Source organism: Diadema setosum, chromosome 2 (assembly GCF_964275005.1).
Source record: "Diadema setosum chromosome 2, eeDiaSeto1, whole genome shotgun sequence".
NCBI classification, from domain to species: Eukaryota; Metazoa; Echinodermata; class Echinoidea; order Diadematoida; family Diadematidae; genus Diadema; species Diadema setosum.
The window spans coordinates 30,071,227-30,096,760 of record NC_092686.1 but is presented as its reverse complement, the minus strand read 5'-3'; the positions used below and the strand labels follow the sequence as shown (position 1 = coordinate 30,096,760).

Sequence of the window (25,534 nt, the reverse complement as noted above, 5' to 3'; positions counted from 1 at the left end):
GCTTGATGACAATTCAGACTGTGCAGTCACATTTTACTTTCAATCATTATCAGTAAAGTCACTGGTGCAAAATATTTCTCTAATTGCAGTAAATTCTGTTCACATCAACAACATTCTTGCAATATCTGTCCCATTCCAGTACTGTAAAATTTAGCTCTTGTTTTCAAGTTCGAATGATGCCTTCTACATTGACTCTCTGCAGTAAATATGCAACATATAATCACTGTTCAAATTCTTCAAGGTCAAATCACTTGATGGTGAGAATATACTTTATTTCTTGAATCACTTCTGCCAGAGAAAAGTATTGCCATAAGCAGTTTAAGCTCTAGGAGTCATGGAATGAGATTCAAAAATACCTTTTCTCATAACTTACAAAAATATCTGTAAACAATGTGATGGCATCTGGTTTAAGTCGCTGCATTAAAATGAGGCTACAATACATATGTATGTATTAGTACTTCTGCATCTTTCACAGGACGTTACATTACTTTTGATATCACAAGACATACAAATGTACGTGACAGGTGTATCCACAACGACTTCCCCTTTGACAAACATGGTGGACATCTACAACATGACTACACTGTACCTCATCAAAGTCGGGTTAAAAAACATACCACACTATTATAATTATCCATCTTTGGAAAATGAATTGATGTTGTGGGGTTTGTATGCTTTTTTCCCTCTCTCTCTCTTTTTCTTCTTTGGGTGGGGATGCAAAGTTTCCCCTTGTGCAAATACCTTCAAATGAATCATTTTATCATTATCTAACCAAACATACATTGTACAATATATAACTGCTTGAAACAATTACACTGAATGTGAACGCACCATACGGCACATTATAAGTACTCCCAGCAGTCACTCTCACTGATCAAAGCATTGATATGGTGGGATGGCTAGAATTCTTAACTGAATTTCAATCCCACCAGTCGGCAGTCAAAGGCAGTGACTTCTCATTGAAGTTGCCCTTGAGACAGCCCTCCAAGCCTGTAAAGTACAATGTATCTAACTTGCTGCAGGCATTACTACTTATGAAGAACACTTTACGGTGTTCAAATGGACTTCTTGCTCCTACGTAGGGATGCAATAAGGAGTCACACATCACATCAAAAGTATCAAAATTATGCAAGACATGTGTGAATGCAAATGCCACAAATCATTTGCACTGTTTAAATGTCATGTTTGCCATGACTTCAATGTACAGTACATGTACAATTGTATGTGTATAATTTTTTTTTTCCTTTGCAAAGGTCCTCACACAATGTTTGTTTGTTTTTTTGTTTTGTTTTTTCATTCTGAAGCAATGTACACCCTCTATGCCCTCAACCACATGCATAAATGTCTAAATTACACATATCCACACTGTAGTTAACAGTTGCTCTTGATTTTCTCTATCACACACTGACTTACATTCAATTACCAGCAAATATCTTTATTTCTCTCACAACTACAGATTACAGGCAAGACAGCAAGCATAAGCACAAACCGGTAGATCTCTTAATCCACTCTGGGTATAAAGTTGCAAAACAAATCTGTATGAATATTTGTGTAACTGTTGTCAAGACACAAAACTGTAGGCCCTATATGATTGCCAAGTCATTCCTATCATGGATTACATTCTTTTTTTCTTTTATCATTTGCTAACAAGGATGAAGCAAACATGGAAAAACTCTCCCTTCAGAAACGATCACTACATCGAAGGAGCTAGTGCAGATGTTTACCGACAAGACGAGAGAGCCACATATGATCTGCGGAAATCGCCAGATTGGACAAATTGTGTCAGTAACAAGTGGGCAAGGCAGACATGTCAAATCTCATTCGCACCTCAAGAGCGGGGTAAGAAGCTTCCCTCCCGATCAAGAGAGATATGTTTTCAGGCTCACATCGTTAGGTGATTCATCGCCTATGACCAGCAATGCAGTGCTCAGTACAACGGGCAGCAGCTGCTCAGTATATTTATAAACCTGAATGTTCCATGCAAGCTGTGCAGCTCATTTTCTTCTCATCTGTCTGTCTGGCTATTTCACATATGTTCTGTTTCTTACCTCTCTCTTTCTTTTCTCACAATTTCTCTCTTTTTGGCCTTATTTTTTGCTATTTTTGGTTTGACATCCTGCCCCCACGTATTCATTTTACATTCGCACTATACATGTATGTCTCACTTTGATTTACAAGTTCATTTGTACGTCAGCATTTATTCTTAATTGTATTACCTCTGCACTTGCAACTTGTCTGCTATTTCTCCATCCTAACAAGGACTCTGCCTGAAGTAACTGAGGCAAAGTAGTGGCTATTGTGCACTTCAGTCCCCTCTATGTTTCACACTGAATTATCTCCGAGTGCAATGAGCATACTCAAGACATGGAATGCAACTGCCACGGCTTCAATCATAGACCATGACTGCTTTATATGATGGCTTCACGACCTGTGCAACAGACCTTCACTCTACAATGTAATTATTCCAATTAAGAGAGATTAGGTATTCAGTCATCCAAGTTCAAAACACAGGACTTCATATTGCAACATAGCTTGCACACACGTGACAAAATGTGCTGTCTAGTGGTATGTAGATCGTATGCTACTGTAGTGCTGAACATTCATTCACACATGCTTCCATGCCTTGTAAGGGGAACAGCTACGCCTTGCCTACATTTCTTGAAACTTTGCACAGTTCCTATTTTGTATGCGTAAACGTTAGTTCATTTTATTACTGGGAAGGTCTTCACTGTTCTTCAGTAGACAGGAAGATATGCCTCATATTGCCATGAATACTGCCCCAGTTTCCACTTTTATAACATAGAGACCAAATGGTAGCTGCTGTATTCTACTCCTTCAGCAGTTGCCTCTAATTTTCACAACTGCCACCTCACTGACAACTGTGCACCAACACTGCAGGAATGCTTCCATATTTGACAAGGAAGCATTCATGAACAGTGCATGTCTATGTCCATGCAGTGTATATTACATTTTAATCTTCATTAACGCCAGTCCCTCTGTAGCAAAATGCCTCGCTCCTTTGTAGCATGCCCTGGCACTGGACAATACAGTAGTTTCTGAACCTTTCTGATTTTTGTAGTGACAGAGATATCATGTATCATCTTACATTGTATGTGTATACCGCGTGACGAGGACTGGATGTCTCGAGACATACAAATGATGCTCACAATGCGGGCTGACAATAAGCAATCATGCCTTTGACAAACGAGTTTCTTCAATGCCTTGCCGATCATGCAAATAACTCATCATTCCACCCTCCCCATCCCCACCTCCCTCCCCCCCCCCTGCCATAAGGTTTAGCATTCAGAGATAAAGAGGAACATCTTAGTTTCTATGACTTTTACTCAAAACCTCTGTTGATACAATAGTTTGAACTTGCCTATTTTGACATTGCAACAAAAATGAAGCTTCACAATAAATTATTTAAAAAAATACTCTTGTCATGCACTATGCTAGAGATGGCCATCATACAGTAATTGCAAAATAGTTCTATGTGTAGCTCCTCCAATAACAGTGTTTCAAATTGAGTAGATAATGGTGATGGCTATGGCTTTGTTGATAGTGAAAATTATCCACCTTCTTTTGAATGATTTGTTTTTCTGCAATGTCTGGGAGGGAGGAGAATGATCAGTAAATTGGTAGTACTTGGTATGTCATTACAGATAGCAGCAACAAGAATATTAATTTGCTGATATTGCTCAGGTGTACACAATCTGATTTACCCTTATTGATACAAAGTTGCAGTAAAAGTACTTCATTGGTCTGCTGATGAAAAAAAAAAAGCCACGATAATATAGTCTGGTGAGAGGGTATACAGTGTAGATATTAACCTTAGATATTATAATCAACAGATTATGTACAAAAATAATGCCTCCGGTGTCACTTCGTGCCGGATGCATAAACAAAGCAGAAATGTTCCTCAGTAATATATATCGGTAGCATCGGTGAGATCAAAAAACTAATAAGGTTTCACGTACAACTTCCAAGGAAAACTTTTGATACTAAACAACCTTTCAACATGACAACTAACTTTGCCATGAGAAACAAAACAAAATGTAATGTAGCCATCTTTGATTCTTTATGATTCCTTTTTTTCTTCTAATCTGCCTTTAACATTTCTTATAAAATTCCCTTCTCTTTTTCTATCATGGCAATCTCTTTCTTCTCCCCTCCCCTTTTGTTATCTCTCTCTCTCTCTCTCTCTGAATCTATCTATCTGTGGGCCTTTTTATCAAGCATCAATTCATGTAGTTTTTCTGTGGAATCCACCCCCCCCCCAAACATAGCTATCGCTGAAAGGTAGATTTGTGGGCACAAGTGCAGAGGTTTCGAAATCTATAGACTCCTGGCTTTATTTGAAAGCACTAGAGCAGTTATACAGCACATATATTACAGGGATAACACACAACAAACAGCCTTTTGATACCCTTGAAATCACTGAATGTACTTCTGTGCCCTCAAAAATGTCATTTCTTACAATGAATGGCTTGCTGCAATGTTGTAAGATATAAACACACTTACAGATGTATACAGAATTTGTTTAAAATGATTGTGTGACCGAGGAAAAATACAAAACAAACCAAACAACCAAGCAAAAGCCACATCTGGTGGGTACAAAAAGTATAAGGGTTATTGGGTAAAAGATATAGTTAAACACCAAAAAATGAAAACTGCTTTTTGTGTATAAAAGTTCTTAGATTCAGATTATTGCACTTGCATAAAAGTTAGTACTGTACTACCACCTATATAATTATGTGTGAAGCAGGCTGAACTTTGAATTGTCCAACTGACTTTATGATAAAACCATAGTATCAAATGTTAAGGCATGACATAAAGTAAATTCAAATTACATCCACTCAAACTTGCAGAGATTACCAAGAGAAGAAATATAGCACTTTCTTGCAAAGATGTGTAGACCATGGTCTTATGTCATAAAAGATGTTAGAGTGTAATTCCTGCTAGAATGGCAACCTCTTGAAGCAGGATTCTCGTCATTACCACTGAAATACCATGACACTTGTCACTGAAGCAAGAGTTCCTATCATAACAACTTTTTTTTTTTTTTTTTTTTTTAAATAAAATGGAGGCCAGGTGTACATAGTATACATTTACTGGTATTCATTAGTTGGTGTCTTGCTGATCAAATAATACGAACTGTATAAAGATAGATTAAAATGTTTCACTGTATGTCATCGATGTAATATGAACTTGAACCCCCCCCCCCCAAAAAAAAAAGCATGCTGATGGCATATCATGTACCATGTTTAGAATACTAAATGAAATATAAGGGAGTGATTCAAAAGCATGTTATTAATCAGTCAAAATGTGAGAGATTAAAAAAAAAAACAACTTTAATACTTCACACACATTTATTGGCAATTTGGACTCCTTATGCAAGCTGTACCGGTATGTCCCCTGGAATATCCAGTTTGATATTTTCTGTACCGTGAGACTACCACAAAATGCATCTCAGTGGCAATTCTCAGCTATCTGTTCATAAATCATCAGTCTCTGGTGACCTCAGGTGCACCTGACCTTTTGACATCCAAGCAGATAGGGGCCTACAAGCTCCTGAATTGATTGCATAGGAGGAGTCTGGGAACAGAATCGGTTGACTGTTTACAGGATTGGGGAGAGAAACTGCATCCATATTTATCGTAAAAACAAGAACCGCACAGTCACTGCAGGTACATAAGAGAATGAGTTTATTTCAGGAAAGGGTGCAGATTTATGATATGGAGGTTTTTTTTTAAAGTCACTCCCTACAATGTAACATGTGACCCTCCAAAAATCAGTACTCCTATGGTGGAAGTGGTTTTCTGGACAGCATTAGGATTATTTTAATGTTTTATGTCTTTGTATATCTGTACGGCATGCTTTTTAATCATACAGTGTATCATCTCCATTAGAGGGTGTAATTTGTGCATCTCAATCTAGAACAAATCAGAAAGTCTAATAATACACTGATAGTGACATGGAGAGAAAGAGGGCAAAACTCACGAATTATACCAGAAAAAAAAATACTATAGAAAAAAAAATGACAAAACAAGGTGAAGGCCAAAAAATAATTTGTACTGCATTTTTGTACATATATAGGCCTATGTATGTGTATATTGATGTTTAATACAATCTACTGCAACTAGCTGTGACTGCCTTTTCGGAGGGAGGCTCCTTTCAGTACACGTCAGGGGTATCCTCTCTTGCCGTCACCCTGCAATTCAGTTTTCTATCAACAACCCGTGGCAGGATGTTTGCATTGCATCCCCTGTATTGCCCACTTGAGGAAATCGTCTTCAATGTGCACAGGAAACCCCCATGGCTGTACCCTCCGCCGGCTAAACGGCCAGAAAAGCCCCGTCTGGGTATACAAACAGCAACTCATCCCACAGGCCGCGATCTGCGTACCCTAGAAATGGATGGGACGGCGAGAGGCAACGAGAAAGGGAGATTTTACCAGCAACTTTGGAAGTGCTTTAATACCATTACTCAAATTGATCAAATTTGAATGTCAGTCAGAGTCAATCAGTACCTGTTGACTTTCTTGAGTACCAGTGCATGTTTCAAAAAAAAAAAAGGACCAACAGAGATGTAGAAAGGTTTCAGCCCTCTGACATCCTCATCATCGATGTATTTGAGATTTGCCAGTTAACATTAGGGCCTACAATGTATATCATTGAAAAAGAAAACTTTCCTCTCAGAGGGTGGATATTGAACACAAATTCAAACATGCTCCAGTAATTCTCTTTTCCTAGGCCCTTCCAAATGGTATAACACTAAAATTGTTGCTATTCTGGCAATGAAGCCAAAAGTAATTCTCTCTACAGCGAGTTTTTTTTTCTTTGCGTCTCATGTGTGTGTACGTGCAAGTGTGTATGCTTGCTCATTTCCATTAATCAAAATGCTATGTTTATAATGGGATTTCCATCAACATCATTTATCTGCTTTTGTCTCATGTAAGATATGTGGGCAGGGAGGGAAACAACACTCTTCTCCTTTCGATGTCTTCCTTCAAAATATATTTCCCCGGGGCGATCAGAGCAGCAATGTGTACTGTAAATCATGTCCTTGCTATCTGCACCTATCATTCACAGCCTGCTGGGTGATGAGCTCTCCTCGGCCCAATGATTGGCCACTAATGACAGTTCAACACCTGTAACTGTGACAGAAGATTAATCATCCAAGGAAGGAAAAAAAAAAGAGAAGAAGACCGCAATGAATATATTTCCAGAGGATGTTTTTGTTTCATCAGGATGCTTTCTGGAGTCTGTGAACCAGAGTCCAAACACTCCCTGCTGGTACAGGTATGCGTCAGGCCGTGAGAGCACAGACTTCACTCAGCTCCGATATGCCTACTACATTTGTACAGTGCCGGTATAGTCTTGGACTTGCCAAGTCTCTGTGACCCGCAGGCATTTGCATTGGTGCACTGGTGTGGATTGTGAACAAAGCACCCTTTCTTGAAATATATACCACATACTTGACCTGTTTCAGATATAGATATATGCACTGTGACTTCTGATTGTTCATAAATTGAGCTTACAGTGTAAATCAAACTCACATGCTTTGTGACACAGATGGACATGAAACCCCCATTGTACTTTGCGTGTTAAACTTTTTTACACAGTGCAATCATTGATAAGCCTGAACATCTCTACTATAATAAAAAAAGAATTGAAGTCTTTCCAAACAACACTAAACCTCTTGCACTGCACCATCACTCCAAACCATCAACAGGTGAACCTACAGAGTAAAATATTTGACATAATTTTTTCCCCCCTTGCAACTCGATCTCATCCAGACTGATATGTTGGGAACTCCTCACTTCAGATTCATTCAAGGTTAGTGTGAAATTCCACTACTCTCTGTATTTTGTGGATTGCCATTATCTCTTTACATGCTCATGCAGCCAATAAACAGATTCATAAAAAGTTGACATTCGTTACTGAGCTGCTTTAATTTACCCAGTCACCATGTTTCACAGACCATGGACCTAGGTCCAAGCACAGACTGACCTGCAACAGTGGCCAGCCCCTCCCCACCTCCCCCCCCCCCCCCACACACACACACACTGTACCTGGCATCATTCCCTAAAAAATGGGGAATGATGCCAACCCCTCGTGGTTTACCTATAAAACATGACCAGCAATAGTTAAAAAAAAAAAATGTATCAACCTTCACTTTCGGCTGTTTGAGAAGAAAGAAAGGAAGTTGTCAGTTCGTTATAGTGCCTTAGTGTAAAGTAATCATCTCTTCTTACCACAGTACACAGTTGTACATCTCAACTTTCAAAAGACAGACTTGACATTTAAAAACGTCATGAGGATGAAAGCATTCATTCAGATCACAAGATGATAAAATTATGATATCTTAGGTCATGGTCTCACGGTCAACAGCTAAGATATTATCAGAAGAAGAGTTCCATTCCATTTACAATTAACAAAAAGTTCATTTTAAAGGGCAAGTTCACCTTCCTCGACATGTGGATTGAGTGAATGAAGCGATATTATTAGAACACATCAGCAAGAGTTTGAGGAAAATTGGACAATTTGTTTAAAAGTTTTTAATTTTTGAAGTTTCTGCTTAGTCACTGCTGGATGAGAAGACTACTACGGCTTGTGATGTCACACGTGTACAACAGTATAAAGAAAGTATAAGGAAAATTCAAGATATTTTCACTTTTCTCACATAATAAAAGAACACTTGACTTCTCTCTTTCAGAAGGCAAGTGGAATAATATTACCCTTAACACATTTCTACATTCACTCAAGCCACATGTCTATGAAGGTGGACTTGTCCTTTAAAGGTATACCATAAAAGACTTATCATTGATCAGCAGTGATCATGGTGAAAGTCAGAAATTTGAACAATTTACACCAAAAGCATATTTGTCAAAACACCTGGTGAAAGGTTGCACATCCCTTAATTGCAACATGGTAGTACAAGGGTAGGGCTCAGAAATACATGTCATACCTAGCTGTGGAAGAGAGGGGAAGAAAAAATCTGGGTAAAAATATGATATTACTGATTGTATGTAATGTTTGTATACAAATGCAATACTAGATTCAGACAAGTAAATTTATGATATGTAATATATTTTGTGTAGTAGTATGTCTTCGGAGGATGGAGACTGATTGATCAAGCAAAAAATCACAGATACAGTGGACTCCTGTTATAACGAAGTCCTCGGGACCGACAGTTTTCTTTCGTTACCGGGTACATCGAAATTTTGTTATAACCAAACAAATAAACAATAAAAATACATGGAATAGATAATGCGACCTGAATTTTTACTTCGTTGTAACCAGAATGTTGTTATGACCGTGTTCGTTACAACAGGAGTGCACTGTAACTGTTGAAGCTAAATTAAAGGATTCAGTGATATTGTTATCCATATAAATACAAATAAATCTAATCCCAGCGGTGATACAAGTTGGTTTCCTGAATATCTTTGAAAGTGCTCTCACGTAGTCTCAGCAATGACTTCATGTGAAGTGGAATGACAGCAATGATTTCACATGAAGTGAAATGACAGCAGCTGAACAGTTCTGATGTATTGAATTTTCCATCTGTAGTCATGTCTAAGCCTTTCAAAACAGCTGCTAATCCAGTGATGCCAAAGGATGCTATAGACTTTTCTCCAAAGATTTAAAATCAGCTAGATTTTACAATTTATTTATATAAAAATATTCTTATATTCTAAACATTTACCAACACAGGTGGGGTACATGTACAAATGTAAGAAATCTGACAGTAGCATAACCGAGTCACATTATACGTTGTATAACATTCACTGCAGATTCATGACATGACTTGGAAAGAAAAAAAGAAGGGTCCAAACACATAAAAGTAGGCCTAGATGTTGAACGAAAGATTGGTCTGTATGCGTATCTCGTTGGGGAAATGTTCTCCGGAGACTACATCGAGCTTCACTGAATTCACATAGGAGAGCCGTAAATGTCAAAAAATGATTAAAAAAAAACTCCGGACACAAGAGATTTTTCTGTCTAGCCTAGACCATGTAATGTAGGGCAGATCAGACAGAAGTCATGTGACTCATGACATGACTCACAGTGCAGTGCAATGTAAGTCAATAGTTACCAGTACATGACAATTTGAAGACCAGACTAAATACAAAATCTAGCGTTGACAGAATTAGAAATAGTGATTAGAATAGAACTTGTAGCGAACCTACCAGAGACCAGAGTTCTTGTCATCTATCTGCTGGTCTACTGCGCTGTGGATGTGGGCAAGATTTTGTAGCCTTATTGTCAGATAGACACAGGGCTGCCAACTCTCACTCATTGAGAGTGAGACTCACTCATTTTGGTCCTTTCTCACTCTAAAACTTTATTTCATTTGCATGCATTTCTATTGATCTCACTCATTTTGACTCCGAAATTATAGCATTGGCCTATGGGAGTCTCACTCTCAAGTAGTTTCCAATGTTGGCAGCCCTGTAGACACCAGCTGCAATAACCAGAATTTAAAACTGACATTTAAAATTACGAAACCGAAGATACTTATAAGTTATATCAAAGATACAAACCTCTTTCTTGCTTGTGTCAATCTCGCGTATACTTTGGTACGCACCAGCCACATCATCTGCATTGACCTCTACTGCCATCTTTTTCCCCCGTCCCTAACGGCCCAGTGTTCAGGAACAACAGGGGTGTAACTTTCCCCGCAATCGTATAAAAATATGACTCCACCAAGAAAAGGTAACGTAATAATTCCACTTATCATTCCATACTTAGATCTTCTGCCCCTTAGCTCCACAGAGAAAGTTTCTACGCTACAGACACGTTGATTTGAAGATGAAAGAGGTGAAATTAGCATGAAAGTAGGCCCCCTCTTATAAACAAAGTTGAGATGTAAGGTGAATTTCACGACGTGCGCGTTTGCGTAAACATGATCATCGCGCACGTTAGACTGCACCCACTGCACTAAACGATTGCGCGGCGCGGATCGCAGATTACTTTATCACAATGAATGAGATGGGTATCCTTCGCCGCCAGTTGGAGCTGAGGGAGGGGGATCGTATTAGCATGCGGGACATAGAAAAATTGAGACACGATTATGAAAATAACATCCAAAATTCCAAGGGGGGTGTCTATCGTGTGAGTGTGAAGATACAGTCACAGGCAATCTACCATTGCTCAAAGGTTATACGAGACAAGAGATACATTGTACTAGTAGCATCCCTATTAGGGATTAAGGTAAACCCTTTAAAAAAAAAAAAAAAAAAGCATCTCATGCATGCATATGTACAATATACCCCTTACTGTAGAAGAAAAACAAATTCACCAATTCCCACATAAATTGTCTCAGATTGAAGCAAATCTACTTAGTACTTCGTGTTACCAAAACATTTTTTTAATATTTTCGCACATATTATTTATTGAGTTTGAATAGAATTCGATTGCCGTGCTAATGGTTTTGATTCAGAAGAGAACAGATATGGAGATTCCTGAGTTGAAGTGCATGACCTCTCTTTGCAGACTGAAGTTAACATCTTTTTAGTCTCCATGACGGAAGAACTTTGACGTTTTATGATACACGTACGTAGGCCTACAGGTAGGCTACTTTGAACTTCGTCAACACTAGTCACTTCTATCTTCAACAACTGATGAGGGATCAAGCGGCAGTTAACACATTGGCAGTCGAGCTGTTGTGAAAGGTGGCGCTGTTTAATTTCTTATCGATCGGTTTTATAGGACCGATAGTTTCATGAGTTCACTACACGCACACATCAGTGTTGCTTCGGCATTTTTTATTTATTTTTTTTATTTTTACACAGTTTAATTTTGGGATTCTCCAAATTAAATGTGTAGTGACTCTAAGTCGACTCGCGAATTGCATTCCCGGAATACATTTCGCGAGTCGACTGAGAGCCGAGAAATTAACAACACGCCAAAATATTACCCGTAGAAACACAATTGCAATGTAAGTCCAACATTGATTGCCTCATTTGTAATCAAGTCGCCAATTTTGTTTCTGCAAAAAGGGACATTAATATATCTGTGCGTGATACCAAGTCATGATTCGAAATGTCAATGCTCGAGCGAAAATGGTACAGAATGGCATTTTGCCCAGCCAGTCTGTCAATTCGTTTCCTGTATTCAGTCGACAACGGGGATGTTCTCAACATCACTTTGCGCTTATAACACCGAAAAATGTTTCTTACATCCTGTCGAACACTCAGAAAAACAAAAACCTGTATCTAAAAACAGTTGTGCTTGTTTGACTTATTTACACAGTATCAATGAAGTAGTTAACTAGCAATGACACAAATAATATCAAATGTTTCCTTTCCCCCTTTTTTCAAGTTTGAATAACATGCAACAGTTATCATATTCATTTTTTTTTTTCGGATGATAAAGATAAGTTTGTATCAATTAAGTCCAAAATGTACAGAGAGAATAGAAGACGTCATACGTGGATTACTGAAATTGACATCTGTTCTTTGTTGGCAGTGAACCCCTTAAATGTTACTGACATACAAAAATTCTGTCTCATGTTGAGCGAGATGTTGCTCATCAAATTCTCGACACTAAACTCTTTAGAGATTCTTTATAGTAACATGGAGTATCACCATAAAAAAATATTTTCTCTGGTTTGTGTCTCCTCAGGCACGACCACCCTATATACATGCAATTTTCACCTAACTTCATTGGAATTTTGATATTTAGAATAATACTCAAGTCTCACATTTCCGGTCGAACCATGGGTCAGTGTTGTGAAAAAAAAATCGAATGAAGAAAACGTTTCAAACAGTTTGATAAAGCGATTGTTTCACTTGATAAAGAATCATGGAAATCTAGAATGGCAAGTGGAATATCAAGTATAATGCAGTGTCATCGTACAACAATGATCTTCTCTTTGAAATAAATTTGCAGTATACATAGTGCATACACACCATCCAAACTGCATGCGTTGTGCTATTGCAACGTTCATTTGTCTTTATCTAAATCTACCTGTGGTTGTAATAATTGAGAATTGAATAATTTTGATACTGTGGAGTATAGTGGCAACGTGCTGGATAAAGCTTTACAGCGAAAGTTGACATGGTTATATAGAATCACTATAGATGTCAATATGAAATCGCATCGTCTGTGATTGTGATCTCGAACTGCAAAATGGTCGTGCAATGTGTTGGTCTCATAATCATGCCTTTGAGGGATGTCGATTACCTAGAAAATAAACTTTTCGTTTTGTAAATCCATATCATTATCTAAAATAAGGGGATATCACTTTTCTTCACAGCAGAAGTCACGTTGATATATACACTTATATTGTATCTCTAACAGAGCATCAATGAAAATAAGACTTTCGAGAAACGTGAAATTGGGTGACGTTACAACGGATTGTGCCGAAAGGGTGGGTCGGGTGGTGGCGCGTCGCGTTAATGGGAACACCACCCTTCGTCCAAAGCCCGGTTTTGCCGAAAGGGTGCGTTGGGAGCGTTGGGTCGCGTCGCGTTGACTGGAACCCCACCCTTCGTCCAAAGCCCCCCCCCCCCCCCCAGTTTTGCCGAAAGGATGCGTTGGTACTTTTTCTCATGACGAGTTTTGAATTTATATTTAACCTTCAAACAACCATTTCAAAGAGGCTATCGTCCGGATCGGTTTACACTCTATTACCACTTGGTCTACAGCCAGTTGGTCTAATACACTATTTAATTTCAGTTGGTCTAATAACCAGTTGGTCTAGTCATCATTTCGTCCAATTACTGTTTGGTCTAATTGTTATTTGGTTTAATTACTATTTGGTCTACAGTCAATTCGTCTAATAATAGCCATCAATAAAAAGAGCCCCCCCCCCCAAAAAAAAAAAAAAAAAAATAGCCCAGTTGGTCATAAAGACGAAACGATGATTGGACCAAATGGTACCTGATTAGACCAGGAGGCTGACTATTAGACCAAATGACAATAAGATCAATGGTTATTAGACTAAATGGGTGTAGACTAAACGATGATAGACAGAGGCTAGACCAACTGGGCAATGGACCAAAATTAATGATGTGTACACCAAATTCATATTGGACAAATTTGGTTTTATTTTAGACCATTTGATGATTAGACGAAATGGAATTAGACCAACTCATAATAGACCAAATCGGTATTTGATGATATAAATTGGTGTTAGACCAAAAATAGACCAAATGGTTATTATTAGACGAATTTACTGTAGACCAAATGGTAATTAAACCAAATAACAATTAGACCAAACAGTAATTGGACGAAATGATGACTACACCAACTGGTTATTAGACCAACTGGTTGTAGACCAAGTGGTAATAGAGTGTAAACCGATCCGGACGATAGCCTCTTTGAAATGGTTGTTTGAAGGTTAGATATAAATTCAAAACTCGTCTTTTAATATTACATGAGAAAAAGTACCAACGCACCCTTTCGGCAAAACGGGGGGGGGGGGGGGGGGGGGCTTTGGACGAAGGGTGGGGTTCCAGTCAACGCGACGCGACCCAACGCTCCCAACGCACCCTTTCGGCAAAACCGGGGGGGGGGGGGGGGGGGCTTTGGACGAAGGGTGGTGTTCCCATTAACGCGACGTGCCACCATCCAACCCACCCTTTCGGCACAAGCCCGTTACAACACAGTTAGGAGCTTTATAGACGTGGCGATGCTACAGTAAGCAAATGGTATAGTGCACGAAGAAAACATAATTATTATTTTTTCTTTATGCGTCCATTGAATGCCAGTTTTATCTTACTGACGTTATGGTTAGAACCATTTTGTTTGCTAAACTCATCAGCTAGTGACCTGTTGCTTTGGTCATTCGTGAATCGTAATCCTGAAATAAGACTGTCTTCTGGGGATGTATAGTTTACCCCCCCCCCCCCCAAAAAAAAAAAAAAAAAGGAAAACATATCTTAATGTAGTTCATACCATAGAAAATTGCCAAGCGTCGTCTGCATTTTATGTACAAGACAAATGGAAATGAAATATATACACTCATGTATCATTATAATATTGTAACAGGTCTCGACGTTAGCGGTGACCTGGGCCCCATTTGAAGAGTTTGTTCGCAAAAACCGATAAGTCCATATTTGCCAAATGGAGATATTTGCGATTAAAGGTCAAGAAAAATAAAGAGAATAATAAAACAATTTGTGCTTCTTTTAACCATAACTTAAAAAATGTACCTTTATAATAACACATGTAGTGACTAATATATCATTTAAAAGGTATTATTTTGTACTTTATGACAGAGACGGTACTTCAAAATCTTCAAAAATGGACTTATCGGTTTTTGCGAACAAACTCTTCATTTCATAAAAGTTGATATAAGAGCAACTCTTGCAACTTCCCATAGCAACAGCCAATCAGGAAGCTGGATTCTTGTCGTTACCATGACAATTGCCATTCCTGCAAGAGTTGCTATCATATCAAGTTTTTATGAAATGGGGCCCAGGGGCCACTGAAATTGGTATCGGGCCACCAAATTTATCTTTTGATGGCCCTGTTATCGGGCAACTATAGGATTCACAATGGACTAATACTGAGTATATTTCGGACCAGCACTAAATATTTTTTCGGGCCACCAAAATTCAAAATCCAAAGATTTTAGTGGCCCGAACGGGCCAAATACAGTTAGTATTAATGAGTAATGATATCATGTTTATGCAGTATAGGCCGCTAAAGTTGATCGTGAAATGAGGGCATTGTAATCTTGTTTGCTAAAGGTTTTTACTACATTCGCCTTTAAGTGATAATATGCGGGATATTGTGAAGACTTGAAAAAGAGGTTCCATCTTTAGTTTGTGTATCAAGTGTGATTTCCAATTCCCCTTTAGGATATTATTCTTCAGGTGTGACTTTCTTCAGTTTGTCTCCCTCTACAAATCAAATGTGTGAAGATCGCAACTGCTGATCTACTGTAAATTAACAAACATGGCTCCTTTTTTTCCGACATGTTTGTTAATTTACCGATCAGCAGTTGCGATCTTAACAAATTTAATTTGTAGAGGGAGACAAATTGAAGAGACTCACACCTGAACCTTCACCCCTCTGAATAATATCTTTCTTTCATTTTATATTATTCTTTACATAGAGCTACTGGGTGTCGTTATAGCAACAGTGAACCAATGTATTTTGTTTTATGCCAGTGATTTTTTAAGTGGGGGACTATACAATCTTACGATGCTTCAATCAATGCCATACGGAAGCGGCGAAACTGACATCAAGTAATTACCATATTCCTTGCCATCGCATAATCACTGACGTCCTGCTGAGACAAGTATGGGTATAGTGTGCACACTGACGGGCGACTGACGGTGTGTTATGACGGCATCTGATTTCACTGGTCGCCACGGTCGTTGAGTATATTGTGGGAGCCGCGCTTTCAGATTTACAGGTTTAACCTGTATAAGTAATCACTATTATTCTTAAAATGCCTTTTCAAAAGTAATAGGGGGCTAGGGCAATTACCCCTGGGCAATTACCCCGGACCCTTCCCCTTCCCCTTCCCCTTCCCCTGATATAACCATTATCATAATCCTGAACCTAATCCTGATTATAACCCAAACTCTATACTTATCAAACCTAACCCTAACCCTTATACTCTTTACTCTAACCTTATCACTAACCAGTATTTAGTCGGGTGGGGGGGGGGGGGGGGGGTAATTGCCCTGGTGAGGTTTTTAGAGTTACCACATGCTCAGACATTGAACATCGACGATCTTCTCGTTAACTACAAACGAGATTTCATACAACTGGGTGACAAATTTAATACCCGTGTCTTCCGATATTCGTGCATGCGGAGTCCATTGTATATACCTGTTGAAACAACCATGGCGGAAATCGGAGTATACAAGTGAACGCATCACACTTGGTTTTGAAGGTTAAACCAAGGAGGCAAGGCTGTATCATCCTTGGTCAAACTGTTCTATCTGCAAACGCGCATCTTAGAACCGAACATAACTTGATTAGAAAACACCTTGAGAGCACGACTGGCTAATGTGATTACAAGAAAGGTATATTGGAAGCGATGTTTTGCTCTCAACCTTTTAAAAACAACTGCTTAATGTGAAACACGCGGCTAATTATTAATGCGTCTACAAACAAGTTCTTTGGCCAATGTGAAACCCTTCCATGGTCTGGCCAGTATAGACATTGTGGATGTTGTTGTTGTTTTGTTGTTTTTTCTATCTACTTAAAATTCAAGTCTCTCAGATATCGGACATGTCTCGGTGCATCGCGATCACGCTTTGCTTCATTTCGCACCAGGGGCATCCTTTCATTCTCATCCCTTATTATGCGCCTTCATTGAGGACTTGCTCTCCGCCACGCCGCCGGGGCGACGCATTTCTTTTCTCCCACTGATTCATGATATCTAATGGAAATGCAGACAAAACTACACAGAGTATATTAGCAGGGGAGGGGGGCATGAGACTGTACATTAGTCCTCATAACAGACAGGGAGTGGTAGATTGTAGATCTCGCATTAAAATCATAACGTGGTATAAAAGATATGGCATTATGATGAGAGATCGATCAATGCAGAGTGGTAGGTGGAAAATGATTGAGTTACGGAGGGAAAGTAAAAGTAATGGGGCACGCTGATATAAAAAACCGCAAACTGATGAACATTAGGAAATGGCAGTCTATGAAACATAATTATGAAAGTCATGCTGTTAATTAATATAAATCACATAATGATTGCCGTGACAGTTCTCCCTCATAAAAGAATAATAAAACAAGACCCAAACATATCAGACATGGCATGCAAGTATACGTATATACTTGAAAATAAATAAAAAGAACTATAAGTTTCGTATTGCACTCATTTTTGTGTTAATTTCTCACCAGTTTCAACACCAACTCCCCATTACCTCATTAACAACAAAGATAAATCACTCAAAATCCAATCGAATTCAACATACACATAATACACTATGACAAATAGTCAGAATCTCATGCCTCGTGTGCTCTTAAATAATAAAATTAATGTAAAACAGGGCCTCAAAAGAACTGGTTGCAATTATGGATATCACATAATTATATCATGTTCATAAAAAGAGAAAGAGAGAAAGAGGGGGTATAATAGGTGGAGTATGTTAAAGAGATAGCAGTTTCGAAAGTCATTTTAGGTTTCTGACCTTATACGTGGCAGAATTTGGCTCTTATAGGAAATACACATACACGGAATATAACATATATATATATATATATATATATATATATATATATATATATATATATATATATATATATATATATAATATATATATATATTATATATATATATAGATAGATAGATAGATAGATAAACAAAACAAAACTGGAAAAAAAGTTCATGCTGTATTCACAAACGGTTTATTGGGTTTATTTCTGTACACTTCTGTTTATTTTTTGTATACAGAAATAAACCGTTGGTGAATACAGCATGACCTTTGTTTCAGTTTTGTTTTTTTATCTTTTTATCTTGCCAACACGTGGACAACCTACTCAATACACATATATATATGTGTGTGTGTATGTATGTATGTAAAAATTACACATACGTGTAATATATGAATGTGTTTGAATGTGTGTCTGTGTGTGTGTGTGTGAAATGTCATATAAGAGCGGTGCACAAAATTATATCATTCATATATCATATTATATCATTTACATGACGAAATTCTCATTTACTACTTTGAATGACAAATTCTCCTTAAGATTCCACAGTCATTATCTTAGGACTGGGATAGAAGCACTGCAAAGGGGTTTTCTATACACTAATCCTTTCATATAGTGTCCACGATGTAGACTAAATCATTCAATAATTCCTTGTGTGTCGTTATGGCATGTGGAATGATAATGTTGTCTCCCGCATCCTTATAGGACGATAAGCATGAAATCTCACTGCACATGCACCCTGCAGATACGAGACGATGGGTGTGGTTCGAAGAACTATATACCTGATATACCCTACGTGCACTCAGCAAAATGTCGCCATCAGTCGGGCGTAGATTCTGAAGATAATTCTGAGGTTTCAGCAACACTATCCAGGTCAGTTCGATGAGGATTTGTAGGCGCTTTTTTATATCAATGACCTCATGTAGTTCAGAAGCTGTGCCCATTGTTGGTATATACACAGACAAAAAAACAAACAAATAAAAACAACACATAACATATCATTACAAAGACGACGAGAGAGACGAGGAAATAGGTGCGGGGAAGAGTATGGCGCATCGTTCCAATGACAATGAGAAGCTGTCAATGTAATGTATTCGGTGCAAGAGAGGGGCAAAGGACGTACTCGCTTCTATTGAAAAGCCATACAAAGAAGTCTTGGGATTCGAATCGCCCTTACAGAGTGTTTAATCCCTTGGAATAAAGTTTGTGCGAATTAAAGGGATGGTATAGTTTTGGTTGAGATGAGGATTCAGGTTTTAACTTTTTGTACGAGAATTATTAGAAACCACGTATTATGCAATATCAAAGAGCATACGGTTCGAAGAGCAATTAAAACTTTACTTGATGAAAATCGGTTTTGAAACGGCTGAGATATTCAAAAACAAGGCAAAACAAAGTGGTCCTAGTAAAAGGTGGGATCCACTTTTTATTAGAACTACCTTATTTTTGGATATCTCAGCAATTTCAAAACGATATTATCAAGTGATGTTTTAGTAGCTCTAAGAATCGTGTGCTCTTTAATATTGCATATAAAAAAAAAAACAACTTATAAACTGAACCGCCATCTCAACCAAAACTATACCACCCCTTTAAGGATTAAAGCGGTGCAGTGCAAACAGTTGGAATAACATTTCAGCTTACACGTGACTAATGCACTTAATTTGCTAATATATCTCGTTTCTCCAAAGTACTTTAACATTATTTTCTATGCCATGATACTGAATTTTATTCTTTTAATTATATCCCGTCATTACTTCAAATATTGCATAATGATGATTATTTTATCAAGTTATATAATATCAGCATGTTTTGTGGTTTTATATATAGATCTATCTAGATTATTTAAAACAATAATGCAGCAAAATAACATTAAGCAGCTCATGCAGTAATAATAATGATAATAACAATAATAATGATAATAATAATAATAATAATAATAATAACTCTCAATAAAACTCATATAACGCTTATTCTTCGAGCGCTTGACGACAAACGCATTTACAGAATTATTGAAAAGTTAAATTAAGCTGCAGAATATAATTACAAACAATATATGTATACAGCATAGCAAAGGAAACAAATCAAGGAATTGATCGTTATATGGGAAAAACGACTTCGTATTAACATTGGGATTCGTAATATCTATCACATAGTTGTCTATACCTCCTACCCTCTGTGATGACAGGTGTACAATATTTAAAATTCATTTCATCTAATCGTTATCTTCTATAAGAATGCGATGCCTGTCAAACCCTACACGGATGACGTTTATACATCGATTAAAAGAAAATAACCACTGTCCTTACAAACCAACATCTACCGTTCAGTTTGCAGTATGATATTTATCGCTGTCATGTGGTAAAAAGAAATAGCTACACTGTATAATATGGCAAGCGAAACATGATGGAGCCTACGGGTGACTATTGCAATCGTGTACATCACTATGTGTCGTCGGCATGCAGTAATTCCGTGCATTTCGCAAGCGATTTACACTCGAATATTAAATTACAACATAATTCGCTCGTTGCATGGTCGTATGCGGAGTGAATTTACATAAATGCAGGCAACAGGCTTTCCCAGGAACTGCCCCCCCCCCCCCCCGTCAACGCTGTTCAGGTATATGCCATATATCCCAATATGGTATAGAAACAAAATTTCAAATGCCGTTATTTTATGGTATGCGTCGGAAAGTATTTACCGTTAATTTGTATATTACGGGGGGGGGGGGGGGTGGAAGAGTTCGGTCACCATGCACGGCTTATGATATAAAATAGGAATTCCGGCATAATGTCCTGGTTAGGTAAGGTTTGTCTCAACAGGAAGAATGAAATTTTGTAAGCACAACTGTAAGATTTTGATCAAAATCGGATACAAATTAGGGAAGTTATGACATTGTGAAATTTTGCAAACTTTTGCAAAACATTTTCAAACAGTAACCTTGATAATCATGATATGGAAATGGTGAGCTGAGATGACATCACCAAACAATTTTCCATTTATCGTGAACAAAAAAAAAAAGGGACAGAAATTTAGTTTTTCTGCTATCCATAAAAGTTTCAAAGATAATGTTATTCCTCCCTGATAACTTTGAAATGATTATCAGTCGGAAGGCTTTGATACTGGGACATAACTGCGTTTGAATTAAAAAAAAAAAAAACCCTAGAAAGTTCAATATTTTTGTGTGCAAACTATATGGCAAGTTGTGATGCGATGACAATCAATCATTCACTTCATTTGCATTATATTCATATTGACTGTTCAAGAAGTATATAATTTTGTACAAATTATTGAAACTTCACAATTTCATAACTTCCTTAATCTCTGTCGGATTTTGATCAAAATGTTACCATTGTACTTGTATTCTCTCCTTTATGTTAACTATTCTTTTAACTGGTCCGAAATTCCCCTTTAACGAATTTGAATTTTGAAACTACAGAAGTGACACTGGATTTCACTCTCATGGTTATTCACTCTTCATGACAATAATCAGATATCACTGTATACCGTATAATGGACCTCTTGAGATTTCAATAATCGGAGGAGGGGGAGAACAATAGCGCACAAAACAAAACTCACTCATAACGCACACAGATATAAAAAGACGCGTATTGATGGCAGACAAGCAGCAATATTGTGCTTTCTGCATGCTTACTTTTGCATGGGACTCGGGCTTTCTTTTCCAAGTTTGATCAATAAATACATGTTCGCCCTATTAATTGAGTCGAATCGAACGAAAAATCGCGCATGCATAATGTTTATGGATAAGTCTTTTGATTACCACATGAAACACGAGGATGCTCTAAATATCATCATTCCTTTCAATGACTAATTTCCAAATGATTGTATCAAAGTGTCTTGATTGTTATGATGAGTCCATGGGGAGCACTCTCTTTCCACTTCAGATTATTCGAATTATTATTCTTAAATAATACATGTCCAACTCATGATTGTAGAGATTCAAGATGCGTTGTCGACTATGCCTTTTAAGAGTCATTGTCAATATACACGTGTTGTAGTGATTCTTCACTGCAGAAAAATTTTGAGTTTTATCAGAGGCAAATAATGGTCTAAAAATGAGCGAAAGAAAGAAAAACCCCAAAAGAATAACCATTGGGGATAAATGAACATTCATTATTAATGAATTTGCATAGAATAAAACAAAGAAGTTTATACGAAGACGCTAAGCACTGATTTCTATGTGAACAAACTGCAGCAAAATAATTATGTCAAATAAAAGTCAGGAAGGCATGGTACCTCTCTTCACAGTCCCTGTAAATAAGTAAAAACATTATCAGCTGTATAGTCTCCTAACTCCCGTTTGAACCTCATGTACGTGTAAGGTCATAATAGAATCATGTTGTTTACGATGATCAGTGGAGCTACAGCACATCATTTGTCATTCCTCCATACAGTGGCTCGAAAATCTATACACAGTTTCTGCATCTGATTCGACGCCACTGCGTACTTGCGTATATGCCCTCTTGTAATATCTTGACCTTAACACGACTTTAAGTTGTCGGCGCAATACACTCAAACAGGTGTACATCCTTCTAGACTCGTGTTTGGGAACAACATTTCACATACAAACTTAAGAGAAGGGGGGGGGGGGAGTAGAGGGCGCCAAGACAGATACGGACCTCGAGATTGCATGGTAGAGACAAACACACAATCAAACAAAACAAAAAACACACACAAAAAAAACCCAGGGAAACATGAGGGGGAGCAAGTGTCATGAATCAATATTAGGCATAAACTGCAGGTAGTAATATACTGCAGCCATAAACTGAATGGATAGTCAATGAGAGATTTATTAACGTATGCGACTTCATTATAGTACCGTTGAGGCCGTTGATTAGGGTGTTGGTGCATCATCCCGTCAAATATAAAGTACTGATATCGGTCTCTATCTCTCGCGTTTCTTCCTGTCAGTATCATTTCCTTCTAGGAATGTAGGATAACTTACAATTACGCAAGTGATGTCATACTGTGCAAGAGTGTGTACACTTTGTCAGACAATCTATGATTAAAGATGATATGGACACGGTCGGTTGAGTTGATTTGACCATTAATCGTGTTCATCAGTTCATTTCATTTCCAACAAATAGCTGAACTAACAAATCTATATGCAAACTGTGTATAGTAGAGAAGAAAGGCAAAAAAAAAAAATGCACACACACACAAATACGATATGAGACGCAGCTCTCTTGTATAAAAAAGGAAAAAGAAAGTAGAGGGAATAACAGGAAAGACACTGAAGACGATAGGGAAAAGACGCAAAGGAAGAGGAGGGTCAAAACCAACACAAGCAAGTTATACCAGATGCATAGGCTCACGGCCATTGACAAGGTTATATTGTTATCATTGTCATACATATTACTAGTATATAAACATATATATATATATATATATATATATATATATATATATATATATATATATATACATATATATATATATATATATATATATATATATATATGTATATACACATGTATTTATATATCTGTCCATCTATCTATCTATATGTGTATATGTATATATATATATATATATATATATATATATTATATATACATATATTGTATGTATATCATTAGAGAGAGAGAGAGAGAGAGCCTATACACGTATATATGAGATACTTAAATATCATGCTTGTTAAATGAAATAATGAGAATTTGTATGAAAATGGGTCTCTGATTGAAAAAAAAAATAATAGATCACACGAAGTTGAATGAATAGTAACAGACAAAGTAAACGAATTTGATTTGGCTGACATACAAAGTTTAACGATAATGACAGCCGGTATATGCGTGCGCTTTCGCTTGCTATAAAAGAATAGAACTTCGGGAGAGAGAGAGAGAAAAAAAAAAACACCTTTGCAGACGCGCTAAAGACCTTTCAATTTCAGAGGTATAGGTCCTAATATTCTTCACCGTTAATTCACAATATGACGTGAATTTGCCATCATTGCAAGCAGGGCATCAGTGGCCGAAGCCAAATCAGTAGGTGCTATACTTATAATTTGCCGATAACCAAGTTGGAGCTCTGTCACACTTATTGCTTACAGGGAAACACAGGAGTGTTTTCCACTATAATTTACAAGAAATAGTGTGACATTTCAATCAGAGATGTCATTTTCAGGCAGGTAGTGCTACTTACGTTTCGATTCTCGTGTGCTATTTCCGCTTCCGTCTTAAATGGCCTGAGCGACATCTTTTTAGGTTTGTTCTAAAATCTCGAGGTTTTCCTGTCGACTGTATCTTAGACGAAAGTAAAACCCAACAGATATATACAGGAGTTAATTTCTCGTCGATGCAATTAAACGTTGCTTGATATGTATAACTCAATCTAAGTGACCCATCGTATGCGATTCCCGACGAGCACAGGGCGGTATAAACATCACACTCACATCACATAGTCGTAAGCTAGCTTGTCTCTTGCCTGCTGCGTGTTCGCACGAGGGTAAAGTAATGCAGAGGAATCTCAGTCGAAAAGGTTCCGTGATATGCATACACTCAACCTCAAAACAGGTGGTGCGTAAAAAGCTCCCCGCGAGCAGAAAATTTCATAGTAGAAAGAGGCCCCTCTCTTTCCTTTTTCTCCCTATCTTTTATCTTTTCCTTCGTCTTAATCGTCTGCAGTGACTTATTTCCTCGTGTGACGAAGGCAGTGTATAATCGTCGACGGATAGACTGTCTTCATTCAGTTCACAAAATCTGTGCTCGCGTGAAAGTGCCGCGACTAAAACACAGAATGCGGGAGTTTCATTTCGATCTGCTCCTCCTCCTCCTACTCCTGCCCTATACATACTCTCGAGCCTCGGGTTCGTCGAAACGAGTCACATTAAACCCTGAGGGAGTTATGCAAATGAAGTATACGCACCTCCTGGATATAAGTATTCAGGAACAAGCGAAATGTCTCATTAATCACGAGTGAGTGATACTGTGCACCCCTGACTCTACTCCGCTTGTATTGACAGAGAGTTGCTATTTTCTCAGCACTGAACTGGCCTGTAGGCGTGGAGTTACTTTTTGTGCAGTGTCTAAAAGTCAAGAGATTTCTCTCTGACCTAAATGAGCGAACCTCTAACGCGCCCGATCGTGACAAAAGCCAAAAGGGAAAGAAAAAAAAAAAATGAAAGGACCTTGGAGACCTTTCATACTTTAAAGAGTACATGTTGAACCATTGTGACGTCACATTGCAGCGCATAATCATTGCGATACTAGAATACAACCTTGCGAGCCTGTGATACATCAGAAAGGAATTCGTATACATTTTGCACTTCGGAAAGGTGCGGGGGAATAAGAAAAAACAAAATATGCGAGTGAACATGATATTCGGGTTAATAGTGGCAAACCACGCTTCGCCCACGCACGGTCTCGTTCGAGATGAAA

The 25,534-nt window shown here is 37.9% G+C and overlaps 1 protein-coding gene across 2 annotated transcripts in view; it reads right to left on the bottom strand.

Annotated features, from left to right (window-relative positions):
* The window catches only part of LOC140241640 (testin-like), a 73,828-nt gene extending 49,433 nt beyond the window's left edge, over window positions 1-24,395 (bottom strand). The window contains exon 1 of one of the 2 annotated variants that reach the window (XM_072321390.1): window positions 24,300-24,395. In XM_072321390.1, the coding sequence (XP_072177491.1) occupies window positions 24,300-24,353 (54 nt within the window). In that variant the 5' untranslated portion in view covers window positions 24,354-24,395. Of the gene's footprint in view, window positions 1-10,546; window positions 10,882-24,299 lie in introns of those variants that run through there. The other variant, XM_072321382.1, reaches the window with a different exon arrangement.
* Between the last annotated feature and the right edge of the window lie 1,139 nt (window positions 24,396-25,534).